Consider the following 20,693-nt stretch of genomic DNA (forward strand, 5'->3'; position numbering starts at 1 on the left):
TTGCTAAATTGCACCGCGCCTCACGTAATTGGACATTTTCGATGGTCTTTCTCCAGACCTGTCTAACTGTGCTTCAATTACTTTGCTGTTTCGCATATGATAATATCAACTTAAATTTTGAAAAACTAATATGAAAGAGAACAGACTGGATCACTAGAATAGAACAGATGGTGAATACCTGTATAGTGGTGATCCCCAGGTCCCGTCCGATCAAGATTCGTCCATCTATCAGTCTGGCAATGCGAGGATCTTCTACCTGTGGAGCACAGAAACAGCTGTTGGCCACTACTACAAGTTCAATTTATTTGTTTAAAATTGATTTTTACAGGACTTTGTGTATTTGTTCCGGATTAGTAGTACATAAAAGTGTTTATATTCACATCAAGAGGAGTTTAACAGGAGTTAAAGGAACATTATGAAACGCAGAATGTTTTTCCAAAGAAAATACATATAAATCTTATTTATGTGCATTGGGGTGAGACCTAGAGTGAGGGCATGGGCTCTCTCCAACATTGTTTATTCCTGCTACCATCTGAGTAAAAGGGGGGAGTTATGAGCTGTAACAGTTTATTGTTATCTAGTCATCATGACAGGATGTTGTAAAGCATTTAAAGCTCCTGTAAGCATTACTTTCTGACTACAATAAGTGTTAAATAGTTCTGTATTCCAACAGTAATCCCTGTTGTAGAGGGTGTGGTCAGTAGCCCATATCCTCCCACCCATCAAAGTACATAATTGACAGAATTAAAAAAAAGTCTCTCATCCAACTTTTGGAAAAATAAATGACTATATTTTCCAAAAGGTTGAAATACTCCTTCCAGGAAGAATTGGTGTATGTGTGATTATGTACAGAAATTTGTACTTTTATATCTACCTTTAACTGGTCCAAGACCAAGTGAGTGATATCAGCTTGCCAGTCCGCTCCTAACATGTAGACCATCTCTCCTCCTGGGTCAGAGGGTTCTGCGACAAAATGTGTGAGGACCCGCACCAAGGCATACTGGTACTGAAAGATCAAGAGAGAGGTTAAATTAGACTCTCAATTCTGAACTGCATGATCTTATGTGTTCTTATGTCACTATGTTGGCTTGTGAGTTAACAGAAGATAGTATATATTAATACCGCACAACAGCAGTCTTAAAGCTACCAAAGCTAAGCATTACATATGTTATGTTGCATTTAATTTTCATTATGTAGTAGAACAGCTCTCTTTCCAGGGATAGTGACATTGAAGCAAATGATTAAAGAACTCTCTTTAGAGTGGGATATGCAAACTAATCAAAGGATACCTGTAGGGTGCAGCCTTTGCCCTTTCGCTCATCATCCTCATCATCTTCGCTGTCTCTCGTAGGTCTGGGAGGAAGAAAGGAGATAAATGAGATGGAGAGAGAAGAGGGGAGTGAGGGTGAGATTATCTGGTAATTAAATGCCATTTTCATACTTTACACTCCAGGTAATATACTGTGTAATCTCTACTCCAGGTTACACTCTCAGAGACATGCCATTTGTTAATCCAGCTCCAACACTTTTAAAACACTTAAGTCCTGTAATGTGGATTTCCTGGAATGCCCGGGTAAGCAAATTATTTTGAATGAAACCAGCCTTGTGTGTCATTCTTTGTTAATACTGTCTGAAGGTGAGTTTCCTGTTAAAAAGTATACCTAAATTATTGTTACTACTCTTGAAAAGGCATTTATCAATTTCCCCTGTGAATGGAGCCGTGCTTCACCTCAATGAGCACAAAATCTAGAGAAGGACTACATCAGACAGGGACACCTTTGAAATGTTTCTTATGTTTAAAGCAACAATCACAAGGCAAAAATCTTCTTTATGTTTCGTCTTAAAGGAGACAAGCAGGCCTTCTTTACAACTGCACTTTTAATTAAAAATCAATCTAAATGATTTTCATTACTGTTTTACATTTCACCTGGAGAAAAATGGACTGGGTGGTGAACTATTCACATCAGGTTTTGTAGACCAAAACATGCATCATGTCCTTGAAATGTTGGTTTGAAAGAGCAGAATTTGTTGCTGCTGTAAGTGTTTTCTGCTCCCGCCAGAGCCTTGAAACAGCTTAACCTCAAAATGAGGAAAGCTAAAAGCACCAATGGAAACAGCAACGTTCCCTATCGTACTTTTGGCTGTTGTAATCTGACATGCTCTTTGAAGTCTCACAGCAATTACTTCTTGATCATTCTTGATCTTAATCTTTCTATGCCTCTACTTGGTTTCATCACCAGCAAAATCTCTTATCAATACTATGCAGATGACATAACCCTATATTTCACCTAATGGCATTTAATCTGCATTGTACTGAATGTATCAGGTCTTAGTAATATGATACATAACTTACTTACTAGTTTTTTTATGGATCCATTTGACTTCATTTGTTTTATCCCTGTTTTTTAATTGTATCCCTCTGTAAAGCTGCACAAAGCAAATAAATGCACATTTTGATGTGGGAATGACCTTTCATGAACTGATTCCACTTCATTGATGTAGGTCTACTACTCACACATTTTTAACATTTATCATATTTCATTAAGACCTTATTTGATAACTGTAGTTGGTTTACGTAAAATAATTAGCAGTAGTTCTATAAGTTGTAACAAAAATCTCCTCTGATCCCATCTGCACATGTCGAGTGTTGGTGTCAGCTCCTACTGTCGAAATTAAAAAAAAAAAAAAACAAACAATAAAAACATGGGGTCATTGGTATGTGGAGATATTGTATATAGGTATTGTGTATATATACATATACACTGTATAGTTAGCGCAATTCCACAGCTGAGGGGACTGAATAATTGTTCCCAAATACCGAAAAAAAGTGAAAACAAGACTGCTTTGAATGCACTATCAGTCTTGAAACAGAAAACCTCTCTCTCACACTCCCTAGTGGAGGATCTCTCTTTCTCTCTCATACACAAACATACAAAGAAACACAACATGTTTCTTCTTTGCCTCCCACTGTGTAATATCTACACAATACCACACGCAGACCAGCAAATAAGAACATACAAGAACACACACACACACACACACACACACACACACACACACACACACACACACACACACACACACACACACAGGACTACCTTTGTGTCCTAAACCTGTCCCGGAGTGTGAAACCAGGGTAATATTACAGGAATTCTCTTTCCATTTTTCAGTGCCCCAGTTGCAGATGTGTCTGTGTATGAGTGTGTGCCTAAAAGTGCTTGTGTTTTACTCTGTGAGATAGTGGTTAGGGAAGATAGAGGTGCATGTGGGTTTGTTTGAGTCTCTACGTGGAACCAGGTTGGTGGCTATCTGAGCAGAAATTGGCTAAAATTGAAAAATAGGCCCAGCAGAACAGAATGGAAGGGTGGAGAGGTGGGGTGTAGGAGTGCGCGTGTGCACACACACACACACACATACAAGTGCACACACTCACAAATGCCCACATTCTCACATACATGCAAATGCACAATCAAACATAGAGGAAAAGGGTTAATGCACACAGCGAAATAAGACATGTTGACTATTAGGACAAAGCGCATTTTCTAAAGTTTCCCCACTAGGACTCTGAATACGATTTCAAGAATGAAGTCGGAGGCTGTGTATCAAAATGTGGAAACAAAATTTGGAAACAAAAAGTTTGTGATTTCTTTCAGTGGGAAGATTTGATTAAACAGTATAGAATCCTGGAGAGAAGGGGAGTATAAATCATACAACACAGAAAGGAAAAGCTCAATACAGAAATAAATAGAGAATAGAGAATATTCCTGTGTCAAAGAGACAGAGAGGGGTAGATAGAGATGGAGAAAACCGTGCATCAAAACACAAAGCGATGAACAATCACAGGTGTACCAACTGTTTTTCTTATTCAGTGAAGTGCAGTAGCTCATGGCTAAAATCTTATCTTATAAAGTGAAGTCATATTCAAAAAGAATAGATGCATTTTTGAGAGTGAATGCTAAAAATGAAAGAGCCACAGAAATACACATAACCTTCACAGGACGAGAAAAACAAACATGAGAAAAGATTGAACAGAAATTGAAATTGATAGAAATGGATAGAGAAATAATCTAGTACAGAAGAAAATGTAGATTTCTATGACAATAATTTTTTCCTACTGTACAAAATTCATTTGAGATTTCTCAATCTTACTGCAGGGTAGATGAAAGATAAATGCCCCGAGGGCCCTTCTACAGCTGATATGCCTCAGTTCATATTCTGCCCTACATTCCTTCTTTCCCTTTATATTGTTTTGCCTTCACACTCCTTCCTTCCTTCACATCACACAAACAGAAAAAAGCCAGTGGACAAGCATGTGCATGCACACATTTACACAAAAATATGTGGGAAAAAAACGGTCACACGCTGACATCCTGTTGCTTATCGACCCGCTTGTACTGTCTCCCTTTTGAGAGAGTCTGTGCGGAAGGATGTGTGTTTTTGATGGATGTATGTTTAAGTGACTGAATGCATTATTCATGGCAGTGATGCTAAAGCAACAGTAGCTGTCATCAGTATGGCGATATGGAGCTAGGCCTTGACGTCACAGGAAACCATAGGCTCGCTGCTCTCAACTGCTCCATTCAGTAAGCACTATATTACCCACACACACAAAAGTCTAAAGACAAATGAATTTATATTCGCACACTGCCTGTCTTTTCTCTATCAGTGGCAGAAAAATACACGGACAATCTTACAGTTTGTCAAAGGAAATATTAAAAATAGATACAGCAATGACTCAGAGTCCGTGTCTCTTCTCTTTTACCTCCAAAGCTGAAAATCAGTGCTTTTTGTTGAAGGAACAATAAGCATTGACTGCTTCGAAGCAGAGCAAGTGCATGGACTGAGGTAAGAGCTGTGGTCAAAGCTCAGATTATGTCTGCCTTTTCTGTCCAGCAAAGTTCAACCACCACAGTTTGGAGAACACCAGACGTTTGGTGCATTGTTATATAATTACTACAACCAGATTTTTTAGCATATTTGGATATGTTGGTGTTGGTGTACGCAGCACTCACGTGGGTTTGGATCAGTCAGCAATGTGTCATAACATGTCACAATTTAACATCGAGGAATTGTAATGAAACTGAGGCTGGAATATCATTTCTGTAATTGAAGTAACCACCATGTTCCTAACTACATTCTACCTTGTGTGCCGCCAGCAGTCCATTAAAAAGTAAATCAGTTGGTTTGCCCTGTGCTACAAGGTCACGTGAAAGCAGTTTATGTAGCAGTTGATACAAAAATCCATTACATTTACAAAAAAATTGTGCTTATTATTTATAAATGTATCATCAGCTTCCCCTCTCTTGGCCTTGACAGGTTATTGAGTCCACTGACAAACAAGTATGGACTATTAAATACTAGTATACTGTATATAAATTGATATCAGCATATGTGTAACAAAAAAAAGAGAAATTGGTGTTCAAAAGACCTCCAAAATCTAGTATCGATTGGGCTGTTTTAGAGCATAATTTCAGTTGAATGAACTGGGAGTTGGAGATGATCCCTCAACAGCTTCCACCCTTGAATACTACAGTACATATTTAATATTCTAACTACAATTTATCAAGTTTTAGTGACCTGATCTGTAATACATTGCTGTTTTATTGTCTTTCCACTTTAAGAAGGAAAGGTTCGAGGGAAAGGGAATAAACTAGTACGACTGTCTTCACAAAATTGTTCTTTTTTCCTAAGATAACACATAAAATGCACGCAGATATTTACTGTCACACCCGTTTCCCTCAATTGTTCCCGTGAGATCATACAGGTAATTTACCTTTTGTTAGTGATGATGGGTACCCTCCAGCCTTTAACCTGGCTCAGCTCAGTATCCGACACATCTATCTGCAGAGGTAGCTTAGGCACCCAGACGGTGAGCTGAAGCTGAGCAGAGAGGTGTAGGTAGGTGAAGTTGACTGCCAAAGACTGCCGACCTCGCATTTCTTTACCGTTCACCAAAACCTGGTCACAGTTTGGGGAAACCTGAAAAGAGGGCAAGAGGAGAAATTAAGTGAGTTGAGTTTGGGACACCATTGCATGCCGAGTCTGATAATTCGAGCAGACCTCAAACAAGCCACAGAAACAGATGCAGCCTCTGTTGTGCATTCCTAAAGCACAGCCCGGAGCCAGTTTCCATCGAAACATTCAAGATCATGCAGCAATAAAATTATTTTATCTCTAATTGCTTTTGGAACACTGTTTGTTAAAGTGCTCTATAACTAAAGGTTAATAATACTACTGTAGCTTCTACTTGCCACATTGGTGGCATTTCAGGCTTTGGAATATTCGGCTACTGTCACCCCCCAGCAATCTGAAGCAATGTATTAAATGTGCAACATTCTAAAATCAGTGAATCACATGATTTTAAAGACATTTGTATAATTACCAGAGAACACCCACAAGAAAACTGGCAACCTTTGCACTGCACTTTAAAGAGGGTGCCAATGGATTTAAGGGAAGATCTTTTCATAAAGATGGAGAGGGCTGGGGAGCATAAAGAAACATTCTCTCTCTCTCTCTCTCTGAGACAAATTATGGATAATATAATCTCACATTTAACAACATTTACATACTGTACATTAGAGACAATCAGTTATCTTAACCATGGTGTCATTATTTTCAGTAATTAATGGTTCTGCGAACTTCAGTCACACAAGCTGGAGTTGGTAACAATTTCAATAGCTTCAGACTTGACAAAAAAAAGACTCAACTCAACTTGGACTTTAACACCAAAGACTCGTGACTTTAATTAGACTTGAGCCTTTTGACCTGCAAATAGTGAATACCTTCAACCGAGCCCCAAGAGGATAGAGTTTGGTATTTGAGAATCGATACTTTGAGTCGACCCCATAAAACATTAACACTTAATCATACATTGAAGAGCTTAAGTTGGAAAAATTATAAAAAATATAATTTAATTTGTGACAGAAACAGAACAGAAAAGATGCTGCAGTATGCAAAATGTGAGGGTCTACTACAACTTTATTTAACATTCCAATTGATTCTGTTGTTAAAATGGTTGATTCTGTTGGTAAAATGGAATTGCACTGGTTAAAGAGCAGATCAAAGTTAGACTTGGGACTGAAGTCTTGCGTTTGACTTGTAAAACAATGGCTTGTTATTACCACTTCTGCTAATTAATACAGACTAATGGATTCATTTTACACTTATCTTTAACATGAGTTAGCCCCAGCTCTGATAACATTATCTGCAAAGGTGGAGAGTTTCTAGGAACATTTACCCAAGTTCTCAGTTTGTTTTCCTTTTCTAGCCAATGAATCACATCATGACCCCGTACAGTTATCTGATGACCCTTAGGAGAGGCCCGATATTGCTTACACATTGCTCAATCACTGTATCATCAAACAAAATCATGTAAAATACTATTATATGTCAGTCACAGGAGCTCTCACTGCAGAGCTTTAATAGATTTTGTTTACAATATTTAATCCTTTTACTCAATACTTGTATTAATACTGAGCCAGAATACTTCACATATCTCACACTGTCGATGTCACACTACCCTTGAGAATAAATGGTGAGTTCCCCAGAATAGATAGGGATTTTCATAGTTCATGCATATGGTGTCTACTCAACTGAATTCATTATCTCAATTGCGTCTTCACAATAGCCCAATCATTCTGTTTCTACACAAAACATTGGATTTGTTATTACCGAAAAAAATAGACTCTGTTTATGTTTATATGTATAAGTATATGTTTACCTCTCTGGGGAAAATGACTAATTTATCAATCAGACAGAAGTTACATCTTGTCCTTAAAAGCACTACTACATGTTTTCCTGTTTCCATAATTATGTAAATGCAGATATCTAGTTTTAGGAATGTGTTATTCAAATTCAATTGAAACTGAAGTACAAAAAAAACAAAAAAACAAAAAAATGATTGTAGACAACAGGATTATTATGGTTGTGTTTCAAAAAGTGGACAGCACCCTAACAGATGATCTGACAGGCAGAACAACAGAAAAGCCAGGATTTTAGTCACTCTCATTTTCCCCCCTTCTTGCTTGTCTGACCGTGTGACTGATTGAGATGACATTTTTTTGGACGAATCATCCCACGTGTTTCACCAGCAGTGGATTCATGCGACATGAAAACTGATCATAACCCAGTGTGGGGCATATTGTTATGGTTTGTAAAGGTGATGTTTTAGATATTCAGTAATGTATGTGCTGCATCATATTAAGTCTTGTTCCACAGTGAAACCAAGCAACACGTTCCATAAGTCTTTCATCCCAGTTTTATTAAATTCATTTCCAAGTGTTTTAAAAGAAATGGGAAGTACAAAATGTAACTTTTCTCTGACAGGGTCATCTGCAGTTGAGAGCTTAAAAAACTAAAACAATCATGATTGCGACAAATGTGCCGCAAATATTTACTGTCATTATGTTCCTTCTTTGTCCCACCCCCTCATTATTTCTGATTCTTTGTTTTTAATTCCCACAGACGTTCCCTGTTATAACTTCTCCTCCCTCTCCTTTTTCTTTACCCTACACTTATCATCCCTCCACCCTCGCTCAGTTTTATTCCCTTTTTATCTTCCACACCCTTCTTTCATCTCTCCAAGCTATCAGACATCAGACACGCTATCAGTCCACTTATCCTGCGCACCTCATTCTTTCTCCCGAGCCTGTCCTATTTCACTCCCCGCCTTACATTTAACACGCACTCCTCCGTGTCTGACTTTCTCCTCTGACTCGCGCTGTCTGTGTGTCTCACCTTTTAATGTTTTTCAACCTCATTTAATTTTCTGTTTGCAAAACCTGAAGATTTTTGCGGACAAAGAGGTTGTTGAGCCCTTCCTTCCCGTTCGGTCCTGATGCAAATTCATTGCATTAGTCTGTTTTGATATGTGTGTATTTGCTTTTAACAATGATTTGCAGGAGGAAACCTCCCCTGATGTCTGTGCTCTTTTTCAACAACATCCTATTTCATATTTATCTAGTCATACACATTCGTAGCACGCCGCTGACCAGACAAGGTGTCTCACTTGTCTTGAATTTTGTGAAAGAACAGTATATTTGTTTTGCTCACTTCTCAACCCTTCCCAAGAGGAATTTAAACTTTTTTTCGCCAGTTAAGCTCCTGTCGGTAAGAAATTGATGCTGACACTTTGGGTTTCCCATTTTTGCCAAATACTGAAGCTTTGGGATTGTATGTTGAGTCGGCCCCCACGTTCATAAGCGCCAGTATATGACAAGTTGGGAATTACAGTCATAAATCCACTATCTTTCCAACAAGAGCTTTAACCTGTGTCATGCACTCTGGGGGGACTTTTGTGAGGTGATGAGATCCAGATATCTTTTCTAAGGACGTGACGGAAATGGAAACAGAACTAATAGCAGGACATCTTCAACACCCACCAACTAATTGGTAATCATACCAAATATGTCAGGTTCTGGTTTATTACTTTTGGGCTTGGGGGTCTGTTCACACTTTCTCTGATTAACACAAACAAGCACATTCAGGACTGCACACTTTTAGTGTCGTGACATTTTTTTGCTGGCTCTCCTCATGAAACTCTTTCATCTCAGAAGTGGTTAACATTTTGTACATCAGAGCTAAACCATTTCCTCTCTTTCTCCTCTCACCTTTTAATTTCTTTCAATTTTGCCTTCTCCCCCTGCCTCTGCTCCCCGAACATAAAAGGAGAGGTGCCCAACCCTTCTCCTCTCTGCTTCCTCTTTTCAATTTCTTTTTCTTCTCTTCCTTTAACTTCTTTAAATCTACCCCAACATCCACCATTCTCCTCTCTTGACCCTCTCTTTTTCTTTTGTCTCCGCCTTGCCCTCCCTCCCCATCACACAGTCACCCTCTTCATCTTCCTCTCTCTCTGAAACCTGATTTACCGCTTGTTAACATCAAAGGGATGTTAGACTGTTGGTGCCTGGAACTATTTCTCCAAATCATTTTTATATTCCAGGTGTAAATCAGTGTGAAAACTGCACTTGGTTACTGTGGAGGGTTCATGTTTCCAATGAAGGTGTAAGACAGCAGAATGCACAATGGTTCTGCTTGAGCTACGACTATAGCCATTGTCCATGTCTGTAATTTTGGCCACAGGTTTGCTGAATTACTTTTGCGATATGACTGAACACCCCAAGTTTTAGTTCTTTTTGCCAAAATTTGAAGCGTTTGCAGAAATACCCTTGTAACTTTTCAGTTCATATTTATAGGAGATCTGAGTTTACAAAGTGATCATTTAATTCAAATGAATTAATTTTAACTGTAAGTACATATACAAAAATGTATGCAGGATAATGAAGTGATTTAAAAACTCATGGGGCCCTATCATAATTTTTTATATGCCCAGTGATGGTGTTGTGTAAATACTAAATGTAGTTATGCCCATGTTGCCCCCATCAGCATGTCTTCAAATAAGGTGTGGTTGGGCGCACTGATAAAGTCTTGAAATTTTGAGCTAAAAAGCAACTGTGCCATAGATGAAACAAAAAGCTGGCCTAAAGTCAAAGGTGAGGTATTTTTCTGGCTCTTTAAAGGGGAGACGGGTTCACAACGCATACACTTAGCCTGAATGAATAGAGAGGCTGCTTTCAGGAAGTTTACAACTTTCCATGCATGCAGTATCACCTGAATCAAAAATTGTGGCAAAACTTAAAACTATAATAATAAACTTGACAGAACAGAGGAAACTAAATTTGTCTTTTCAAATGATTATTTTCAGACAGCTCTGATGGAGGTTAGGATTTATCTGAATGTTGGCTGTTTTACTCCAAACTATTTTCCTGTAAGATCCTGAGCTGTGTGTGTGTGTGTGTGACCGGATGTGTAGAACAACACAGAACATATATCGACATGAAATCCTGACTGATCCTGTCTGTGTGTCATGAAATTTAAATAATCAGTGAAGTTAAGCTGCAATGGAAAGATGCACCTATCGTTTGTGCTAAACCGTATCCAGAAATGTATGTTGCTCAGGCGTTAGTAGAGACCAAAACAATGATAGATGGACTTCCATTAAACATGGAAGAATGCTAATCTTCCTGTATCTGCCTAAGACACTTTTTGAATGTTTGCTGACAAGGTTGCCATAAAAATTCGAAGGTGATAATATGTCAGCTTAGTGATCACAGCTTATGACTGTTGCCCCAAGTAGTCATGAGCCTGTTATTGCAGGTTTGAAAACAAAAGCATCAAGGAATTGATGCTACCTGACAGCTGCTTCAGATAGTGGGAAAAATTGCATTGATAAAGGGTAAAAAGGGCTGAGTTATATGATGCTTTAACCACCCATCTTTGTCACCCATCAATTTGTGCTGAGACAGAAAGTTGCTCTTGTGTTTAAAAATATCAACGGCATTTTTTTTCTATCCTTGCAGTTTTGAGTTGCATTGTCTGTTTCATTTTTAATTCTCATTTCCTTTCCCCCTTCCCTTTTTTGTTCCATTTAAATTCTCTTTAAACTTCTAGTTGATTCTCTTTGCTGTATTATCTGTGTGTGTGTGTGTGTGTGTGTGTGTTTCCACATGGCACAGAGCTGCGGAGCAAAGTGCCAAAACAGATTCACGAGAGCTGCCAGACACATGATGTGGAAATGGCGACACACACAAAGAATTAATGCATGAATACTACATCACACACTCACAACGCAAACATCAGCTGGGGACCAGTGGTGGAGAAAGTATTTAGATGCTTTATTTATGTAAAAGTAGAAATACCACACTATAAAAACACTCCATTAAAAGAAAAAGTCAGGTATAAGTGAAAGTACAAAAATACAGGGAACAAAATGTACTTAAAGTATCAAAAGTTAAAGTATGCACGATGCAGGTCCCCGTCAGTGTCCCCATCAGTGTTTTCGTGCTATCCGAAGATTGTTGTTGCTGCAGGAATTGACATTGAGGGAGATCTGCCTGTGCGTTTAATATACAATGCAACCCATATCAGTGAATTAACTTTTCAAGATAAATGGCTTCATATTTCGTCTGTTTGCTCTGTTTCTGTCACGGAGGGTATAACTGTAGATTAAATTTTAATGTTTGCCGGAGAGAAAAAAACTAACAGGAAAAAACAGAAACTTTAACATTAACAACTTTGACATTAGGTTTGTCCCCGCGGAGTCTGGAACAACGTCTAAATACGAGAGTCACATTCGGTTTGGAGGCAGCAGGACACAAACGTCACATTAAGCTTTTTTTTAACTTCAAAAAGCTTTATATGATAGTGGTTAAAACAAGCCTCGTGAGTCTCCTGAAATAATAAACGCGATTTTACCCTTAAAATTTAAAGATAAGGAAAGTTCTAAAGTTCATAAACTATCCTTTGAGTGTTTACTATTTGATAGCATAAAATTGAGAGAGTTAGAGTTAGATATCAATATTTTAAGTGGACCATAATTACTACAAGACCCTCAATTTCTGTTTTGATGTGTGTTTATTCAAAACCTAAGAGAAACAAACACACACACACAGATTTAGAGCAAGTGCATTGGTGTTTTTGCAAGTAAACAGCTGAGCTGGAGCTTTAAGGACACTGAAGAATGGATTTAATCTCTACCGTTTCTGAGCAAGACACACAGAAAAAAGAGGGAGAGAGAGCACGACAGACAGGAGCAGGAACAGGAGGTAAAGCAAAGCGAGCAAAAAATTGAAGAGACAGAGGGAGGCGAGAGAAGAGCAAAGGAAAAGCAGAGAGAGAGAAAAAATGTCCAAAAGAAAGTAAAAGTGTGGATTTCAGCAGTTAGGACTTGTTGAAAACAGAGAGGCCAGATAAACAAAAAACTGCCGTTGCCTTCATCAGATTCCACAAGCGGCACCACAACAAGTGTACAAACAGACAATTGATGACAACTTTTCCGAACTCCTAAGCAGCATTTCAAGCAAAAACAAAAAGACTTGGGGCTCGACTTCAGTTTGTGGTGGTAGAAAGTACCAGCTGAATCCTATTCACATTTTTATGCAAAGGTGGGACACACACAAACAATGGTGCAGAGATGCTATGTGAGGAACATGCACATGGTATTAAAGCTGTTTTTATTTGTTCGATGAGAAATGTCGCAGTCTTTCATATTTAAAAACGAGACAGTGATTTTTGTGTGTGTGTGTGTAAAGCTATTATCCTTTCCCATCATTATATACAAACACACTATTAGCCAAAAACATTTCCTGCTGCGCAACATTATGCTCAGATACCTTTAGTCAGAGTAACAGTTTTTCTACTATTTTATTCCTCTGAAAACGGTTACTACGAGTACATGACTTATAATGATCTGCCTACGGTTAGAATGTGACATTATGCATGCATGAACCTCTGACCCTCAGACCTACAGCTTGTTTCAGAGAAAATGACATGTTTTATTCTCGCCTTTTTGTGTAGAGGTTAATTGATGCTCACGCCTCGATATGATGTGCATGAACAACGCAACCCTTGTAACAATCCCACTTCTCACTGTGCACTTGTCAAACCACCTGCTGCCGTTTTGGCGCCGTCCCCCAAAGGAAACTCTGCTTATTCTTTCGACACAGACCTTAAAAGCAACGACCCTTACGGTTCTAGAAAGCACCTGCGGCTCGTGTCACATTATAATAGTTTATTTGCTCCACAGTTGCCACCAGATATTTGTCATATTAAAAAAATAATGAACTGAACTAATGTAACCTCACATCACTCCTTTTTTCGGACTGTGAGGAACAGGTTGTCAAGGATGTCAGGTGACAGACCAGTAGTGCTTCCCTGTCCCACTTGATGCATGTTGTTTTCATAGATGAAGATATGGATACACACAAAGAATTTCATCATGGATATCAAGTTATGCTTTTATAAATCCAGCAGGCCTTCTGCCAGTCCACAGTATTCGACTCTGTGACCTGATGTTCTGCTTTTGAATGAGGCTCTTATTCAAGAAAAAAGTAAGAGAGTCTGAAAGCCTGACACTCTGTAGAATAAACATTGGGAGTCAGTCCTGATCCTGCTCTGATTTGGAACTGTTTACCCACAGGAGAAGAGCTCAGAGATTACTATCAAATTTATAGGATTAAAAAAATGGATTTATCTTCACTCCTGTTTATCAACCTGACCTCAGCAGCAATCCAAGGTGCCGACCTCCATTTTTCAAGTGTTTTATGTTCTATGATGTTGACTGCCAGCCGAAGCTGGATGGGAAATGTACTTTATGTCATGAACAACATTGCAGGGAGGAAAGTACCAGCCTCTGGTGTGTAGGCTACTGAATTCACTGAGAGTTGTCCTGAATTTTACTACACAATGCACGTACATGACTCAACAAAAGGTCTTTTCATTTTCAAACAGTGTAATGCTGAATTCGTACATATTATGTCTTTAAGTTAAACAACAAAACTAAGCCTGTATTGTTGCACTTGACCATGAAGTTGTGAGTGAGCATAGTGCACCTCTGCATCATCTTATGAAAGAATTCTGCTTGTTTAATGCAATGCTGCAAGAACTAATAGTCAGACTACGGAATTAACTTTCATTTTATAACGTCCCTTTTCCACTCCACTCCCCTTCCCTTTTCTCGAAAACCTACTCAGAAGTACCAAAAAACTCAACCACCCACTCAACCCCATTTCCCGGTGATATCCCCAAGCAAGAGTCATTTATTTAAATCCATATTTATCTCCCTTCAAGCTAAGTGATCTGTCTGAATTTACAGTTACTTCTCCCTCTGTCTTCCCTCTATCTCTTCTTGTCTCGGATTTTCCCTATTAGCCTCTCTCAGATGTATATTTTCTCCCTGCAACGCAAACCATCCATCTCTCTCACTCTCAGGTTTCAGCTCGCAATCTTTTTCTCTGTGTGTTTCGCTCCTTCTCCCTCTGCCCATTCCACTTGTTCCCTGCCTCGGGCAATCCAATCCATCTGACTTTAAGAATCATATCATCCAATCAGGGCCCACTCGGTAGACAGGGGCGGGCCCTGAGGGACAGACTAACCAACTCTCTGATGGGATTAGACTTCCCACCTGTCCATCATTTAAGGAAACCCACACTAGGCCAATCGCCTCTGCACATAGTTTCATATGGCTTTAGGTACCTGGCTATGTTTTCTTTGTGTGCACCACACACACTCACACACACACACACACACACACACAAGCACCCATTAGCAGCCTGTAGCCCCATATATTATTCTGGTTTGGCTCGGATAATAGACAGCTCATGTAGGGAGCAGTTTGAAGGTGCAACCACGCACAAAAACTCTATCACACACACGCACAAGCACACGCTCTCAAGTTAGTGGCATATCACTGGGCCTGTCATTTCGAATTTGGAAAAGGGACGAGTAAAATGCTCTCTAATGGCCATTTGCACTCTGCTTTTCTCCACAATAAAACTGTCTAATCAAGAGACAGAGAAAAAGAGAGAGAGAGACAGACACGGAGATAGAAGTGAATGGGTAAATATAGAAATAAATACAGTAATGGAATAAAAAGAATGAGAAGAGTTATGAGAAGTTAAAGAGAGAAAACAGCCAGAGGGTGAAACAGAAGACGAGATAAATGATGACTTTCCATTTTAGTGGGTGGTATTTTTATTTTTGGGGGATTTAATAAAGATGGTGGTGCTGGTATCATTTGGTAAAGTCTTAAATGCCGTATTTGGAATCGACAGCCACAGTGTTGGCAAATAAATTCAGCTTGATATAACAATGCAGACACATTTGGTAATAAATAACGAGCATGTGTATTTATGGGGGGCTCGAGTCTTGGAAGGAGTAATGCCATTAGGTTTACAGTTATGACTAAACAGTCTTGTAAATCACTCTGTCATTTAACAAATGCTGTAGGTGTTACAGTCTCTGATGATCAACAAGTCCTCCATATTAGAGGTCCTATTCGTAAGACAGTTGATTTTTGAGTCTCATTCTCAACTCGTCATGTGCTGATGCTTTGGGAATTCTTACGAATTGGACCTTTGAATGGCAAAATGTGTTATTTGTTACTGCCCTCTAGTGCAACACATTGAAACATTTTCTGATCTAACATGATTTTCGACAGGACAGCATTATTTGTTAGTGATAAAGTACATGTCGTTTTTTTCTTCCTTTGCAACAGCCCTGCCGTCAAAGGCACAACAATGACTTGTTGAGGAAAACATTATGGCCAACTACAGTTGGTTGATGTTACGAAACTATTAGGGTCTTGGTTGCCTGAAACCAGCACTGTTAGTTGCTAAGTCGCAAAGGTTAAAATTTGACATCCTGTAGTGTGTCATTCAGCTTTAGTATGAGCCTTTTCCACAGAATCCATTATGTTAACCCACCATTTTTCTACCCTAGCCCAGAGCGGACAAACCAAACACTGGCTATAGACAGGGCCCTTTACGTTTTTCATATTTTCAGTAGCCACCATATTGGGAGGTGAGGAGAGGGGTATTCAGTTGGCCGAAAACTGCAACCACAGCGCCAGATGCCACTAAATCTTACACACTGTACCTTCATGTTTCTTTTAACAACTGCTAAGCACTGCGGAGGTTTTGTTGCTCCCATGGAGCCAATCACATATGTAATAACATTTTGGGTACTTCAAACTAATTGTGTAATTATTTTACCATTAGCTGAGACCACAGAATGATAGCGTCCTCAGTCGTAATCATTAGATTAAATGAACGCAGACTACAAAAGCTTAGAGCGAGACATCTGAGAGGCTTTTGAAAGACATGTAATTCAGTGGACTGTTGGATGGGAACATTCCTGCAGAGATGGGAGATAAGGAGATAGAGATAGGTGGACATAGATGAAGAGAATGACATAAGTGTGTAAGTTGACTGGTTGACAAAAAAACAAAAACAAACAAACTTTGAAACCACAAAGCACATTTGTGTCCAGGGCATTTAACCAATGTTGTTACTTCCAGAAGCCAGTTTTCATTACAGCACGGGCCCGGTTCTAGGCATGGGCACGGGGGGGCAATGCCCCCCCAAATGCTTCGGCTGCCCCACCAAACCGACCCTGCTTCGAGAAAAAAAAAAAAAAAAAAAAAAATCAAATATATAATATTGTAACGTATTCCCATAAATGCTGCTCAGAGTAATCACAGTCCTCGGCTCTTCTGCCAACAGAGCCGGTGTCTCTCTCTCTCTCTTGTACCGTGCATACAGTCAGTAGCAGCTACTCTCAGTTAGCATCACATTAGATACTACGGGCACTCCAGGCTTGTTAGTTGTTAGCATGTCGGCTAGCAACTGCTAGTAGTAGCCTAGTCCCATCGGCGGCTGCTGCCGAGTTTGTCTCTGTCCCGCTCCGCGGCATGGGAAGCGTCACACGAGCCTCACCCACCCCCGCCGACAGGATTAAACAACACACGTTAGTGAGAGGGGACTCCATGACCTGTAAATTCAGGTTAGCGCCGCCGGCCACTGTTTAACGTTACTTCCTGGGGCCAGAGCCTCCGACAGCGGCTACTCTGAGGCTGCTGGCATCTGGCAGGGAGAAACAGGGAACCCACGCAGGCACACACGACTTTCCAAAGCACGAGAAAGTGGTGCACAATAATATAGCATCAACCAATCAGACAAGATTTATTTATTTGTTTTTATAGCGCTGTTTACAAAATTGCTTTGTCACAGATTATAAAGAAACTTAGATTTTGCCCCACCACCAAATTTCCCAACCTCCCTTCATATCTACCACGATGAATTTGGGAAATTTGGTGGTGGGGCAAAATGTATGTGACAATCTTTAACATTGGCTGATGCCAGAGGAACCGCAAGCCCTTATGGGCCGGCCGATTATAACTCTGTTCTCTGTCTAGCGTTATTTAAAGGCTTAATTACAATTTAGTTTCTTCAATTCCTTCACAGCTGTTGAAAAATCAATTTGATCACTATTTATATACCAAATACAAGTCTCTGTATCACACTCATGGTTACCTTCTACAGTCACAAACTTTTACATCAGTCTGCGTTGTTTTGTAGTGAATTTCTTATTCAGATGTGCATGGTTTGAAATAATACAAATCTACCTCCATTTTGTTATTTGATTATTTGTTTGCAAAAGTTAAAATTGAAGCAATGCCTTCTGGGAATTTCAAGACTGAATCGAGTGGACCGTGTATGCGTGGTTGTTGGAAGTTGGAGATTGAAAATTGGAAACTGACTGAGATGAAGCTAGCAAAAAAATGAATGGAGGCATCAAGAGACACAAGGGGGGAGCAGAGAAAAGAGAGAGAGAGAAATCTGAGAGCACTGTAGGCTGACGGTGAAAAATGCTGCAAACCGACTTATTTGTTTTTAAAATCAAGTGCAGCTTCATCTACAAGAAGTAAACATGGATAACAAATGATGGCAAGACATTTTTATTATGGAACGACTGGCTCTGATGATTTAGTTTTTTTTTATGCATTGGGGTTGCGCATTAATATGTCCGTGTTTTGGTGCAGTTGTTTATAGCATCACTGGGGCTCAAAAGTGTGTTCTTTCCGTGCGTCAAAAGTTCTATCTGCCAGTTGCGCAATATTTAGGTTTAGATTCCATTTAATATTAGATAACTAATTGTAATTGGGCATTGATAAAGTTGTCCTACATCGGGGAGGTGGAGGTGGGCTTAAAATGTAAAATGCAATGCAAATTACATTGTAACTTCAAATTTAAATAGAAAATATGTTAGTAGCCTGACATCAATAATTTGTTGGCCACAGAATTTGTTTTCTTCGTCAATCCAGAAAAAGAATTCCCGTTAGAGCTTTGCCGATGGAACCATGGCAAATCTGCAATTCTTACATCTGGGTTGGCATCATAGACTGGTAGGCATACAAAAAAACGTTATCCCTATGGCGCTCAAAACAGTAGCAGTTGGTGACCCATCAACATTTCTTACTGCCCCCCCAATCAAGGCAGTCTAGAACCGGGCCTGTTACAGCATCTCCTCTCTTGATGATATTCTGCATTATGGGTATTTAAACTTCATGTCAGTGTAATAACTGTATCTGTCAGTCAATAGCAACGTAACACAACAGCGATCTGAGGATTTTCTTTCTTACCTCTCTACCTTCTCGCTCTAATCAGACAATGAACCGCAGTTTATATAAAATCCCTATTTGCTTCAAAGACGTTTTCACTTTGAGCCTCTTTGACTATCCTGTCTTTGTCAGGGAGGTCTACAGGGCTTTAGAGAAAAGTGGGAGGGTTTTGTCAGTGTGGGTTTGTGTTTGTGTGCGTAAGTGTGTCTTTGTACGTGTCCACTGAAGGGAAGTGATGATTTTGTATCTATTTTTTTTCCAGAAAGTTCCCGGCCCTGTGTGAATTAGTATGCTTATTAGCATAGGGATATAAGTCAACAGTGGCCCCAATATGTCTATTCGTAGGGCCCTTTTGTGGCCGAGGTGTGTGTGTGGAGGGTGTGCTTTTCTCAGTGTCTGTATTTGCTTTGAGAGTTGGGCTTCTTTGCTTGTTTCTGACTGGCTATTAAAGTCAATTTAAAGGGGCACTATGTAGTTTTGGAGAAGACATTCAAGCTCAGAATGTTCTTTTATATTTACAATATAAATGAAAAAACTCAGAAATATATTTTTTTTCCATAACTGAATGAACAAGCTGTTCTCAGAGGAAACTATGATCCCCAGAACACTTTTTCCTAAGCTGGAAACATGGCAGGGTCCGCCACATATAAACAAAGTAAAAGAGTGTGAAAATACGTTGTTCTTCAAGGTCAGTTTGTTTATTCAGCTTACTAAGTCAGTTTTTTTCTCTTCTGATTGACATTGCATCTTCAAAACTAGATTTCTGTGCTGGAAGTTAAACAGTGACAAACAAGGATTACATTAGGTGATAAATGGCTGGATCTGTTGGATTTTACAAACAGCTCCGATAAAACTGTAAAAGATGGTGAAGGAAAAAGTTGCAGGGCTCGGTTTCTGTTGGTATGCTTTTCACATAACCAACTATACTGTCAGGCCCTCGTTCTGATTGCCCCCAAAATGAATACATGAATAAAAAAATCTACCCTGGAAGGGAGCCAAAGTACAGCAGTCATTCAGTTAGCATACTTTGAGCCATGACACTTCCACAATAACATTTTCTGCATGAATAAGTTTGCCATCCAATACATTTTTCTAAAAAAGTTGGTATTGAATTTGAGACGTGCTGACTGCGGTGGCTCCAGTTAGAGACATATAGTATGAATGAAAACTGAACTAAACAGATGCTCTTATTGTCTGTGTGCAGTGAAAATGCTGATTCTATGGCATTAGAGTTGAGAAGAAGCCATAGATGCTGCCATTTATGCAAAGATAAAACCTGCCTTAGCGCTTTTCCCTATGCTTTACTTAATATCTGTTAAAATCGGTCATACACAAGTACTTGTAACCTCATTACGGGAGACACAACAGTCACACAGTTGTGTACTCCAGGCAATTTCATCCAGGGCAGACTTAGCGGACCGAGTCTGTTAAGCTTGTTATTTGTTCAACATGGAGCTTGTCATCCTGGTGATTACCTGCTTGTACTGTGCCCCCTTTTCGCCCTCTCAATTTTACACTACGTAGCTTCATAACATTTAGTGAGAAGGCTTAAGTGGATGTAAACACCGGCGGTATAATGCTGGATGGGCCAGACGCTCAACCTCTCCGAGAGCGGCTCGACAGCCAGGCCTTTTCTGATGTTAATAGCCCTGCAGAGGCAGCAGACGGCTGGCCGCTAACGAGAGAGCGGTGCAGTGGGAAATGCAGCAGTGCTGCTGTTGATTGAGAGTATTTCTCT

General features: G+C 39.5%; 1 protein-coding gene across 1 annotated transcript in view; it reads right to left on the reverse strand.

The window, feature by feature from the left end:
- Positions 1-20,693, reverse strand: part of LOC115581939 (transmembrane protein 132D) — a 267,149-nt gene that overhangs the window by 11,427 nt on the left and 235,029 nt on the right. Inside the window, exons 7-10 of the mRNA XM_030417539.1 lie at positions 5,774-5,979; positions 1,290-1,353; positions 875-1,006; positions 179-256 (exon numbers count right to left, since the gene is read on the reverse strand). Of these exons, the coding sequence (XP_030273399.1) occupies positions 179-256; positions 875-1,006; positions 1,290-1,353; positions 5,774-5,979 (480 nt within the window). The remainder of the gene's footprint in view (positions 1-178; positions 257-874; positions 1,007-1,289; positions 1,354-5,773; positions 5,980-20,693) is intronic.

This window comes from Sparus aurata, chromosome 5 (assembly GCF_900880675.1).
Source record: "Sparus aurata chromosome 5, fSpaAur1.1, whole genome shotgun sequence".
In the NCBI taxonomy this organism is placed as follows: Eukaryota; Metazoa; Chordata; class Actinopteri; order Spariformes; family Sparidae; genus Sparus; species Sparus aurata.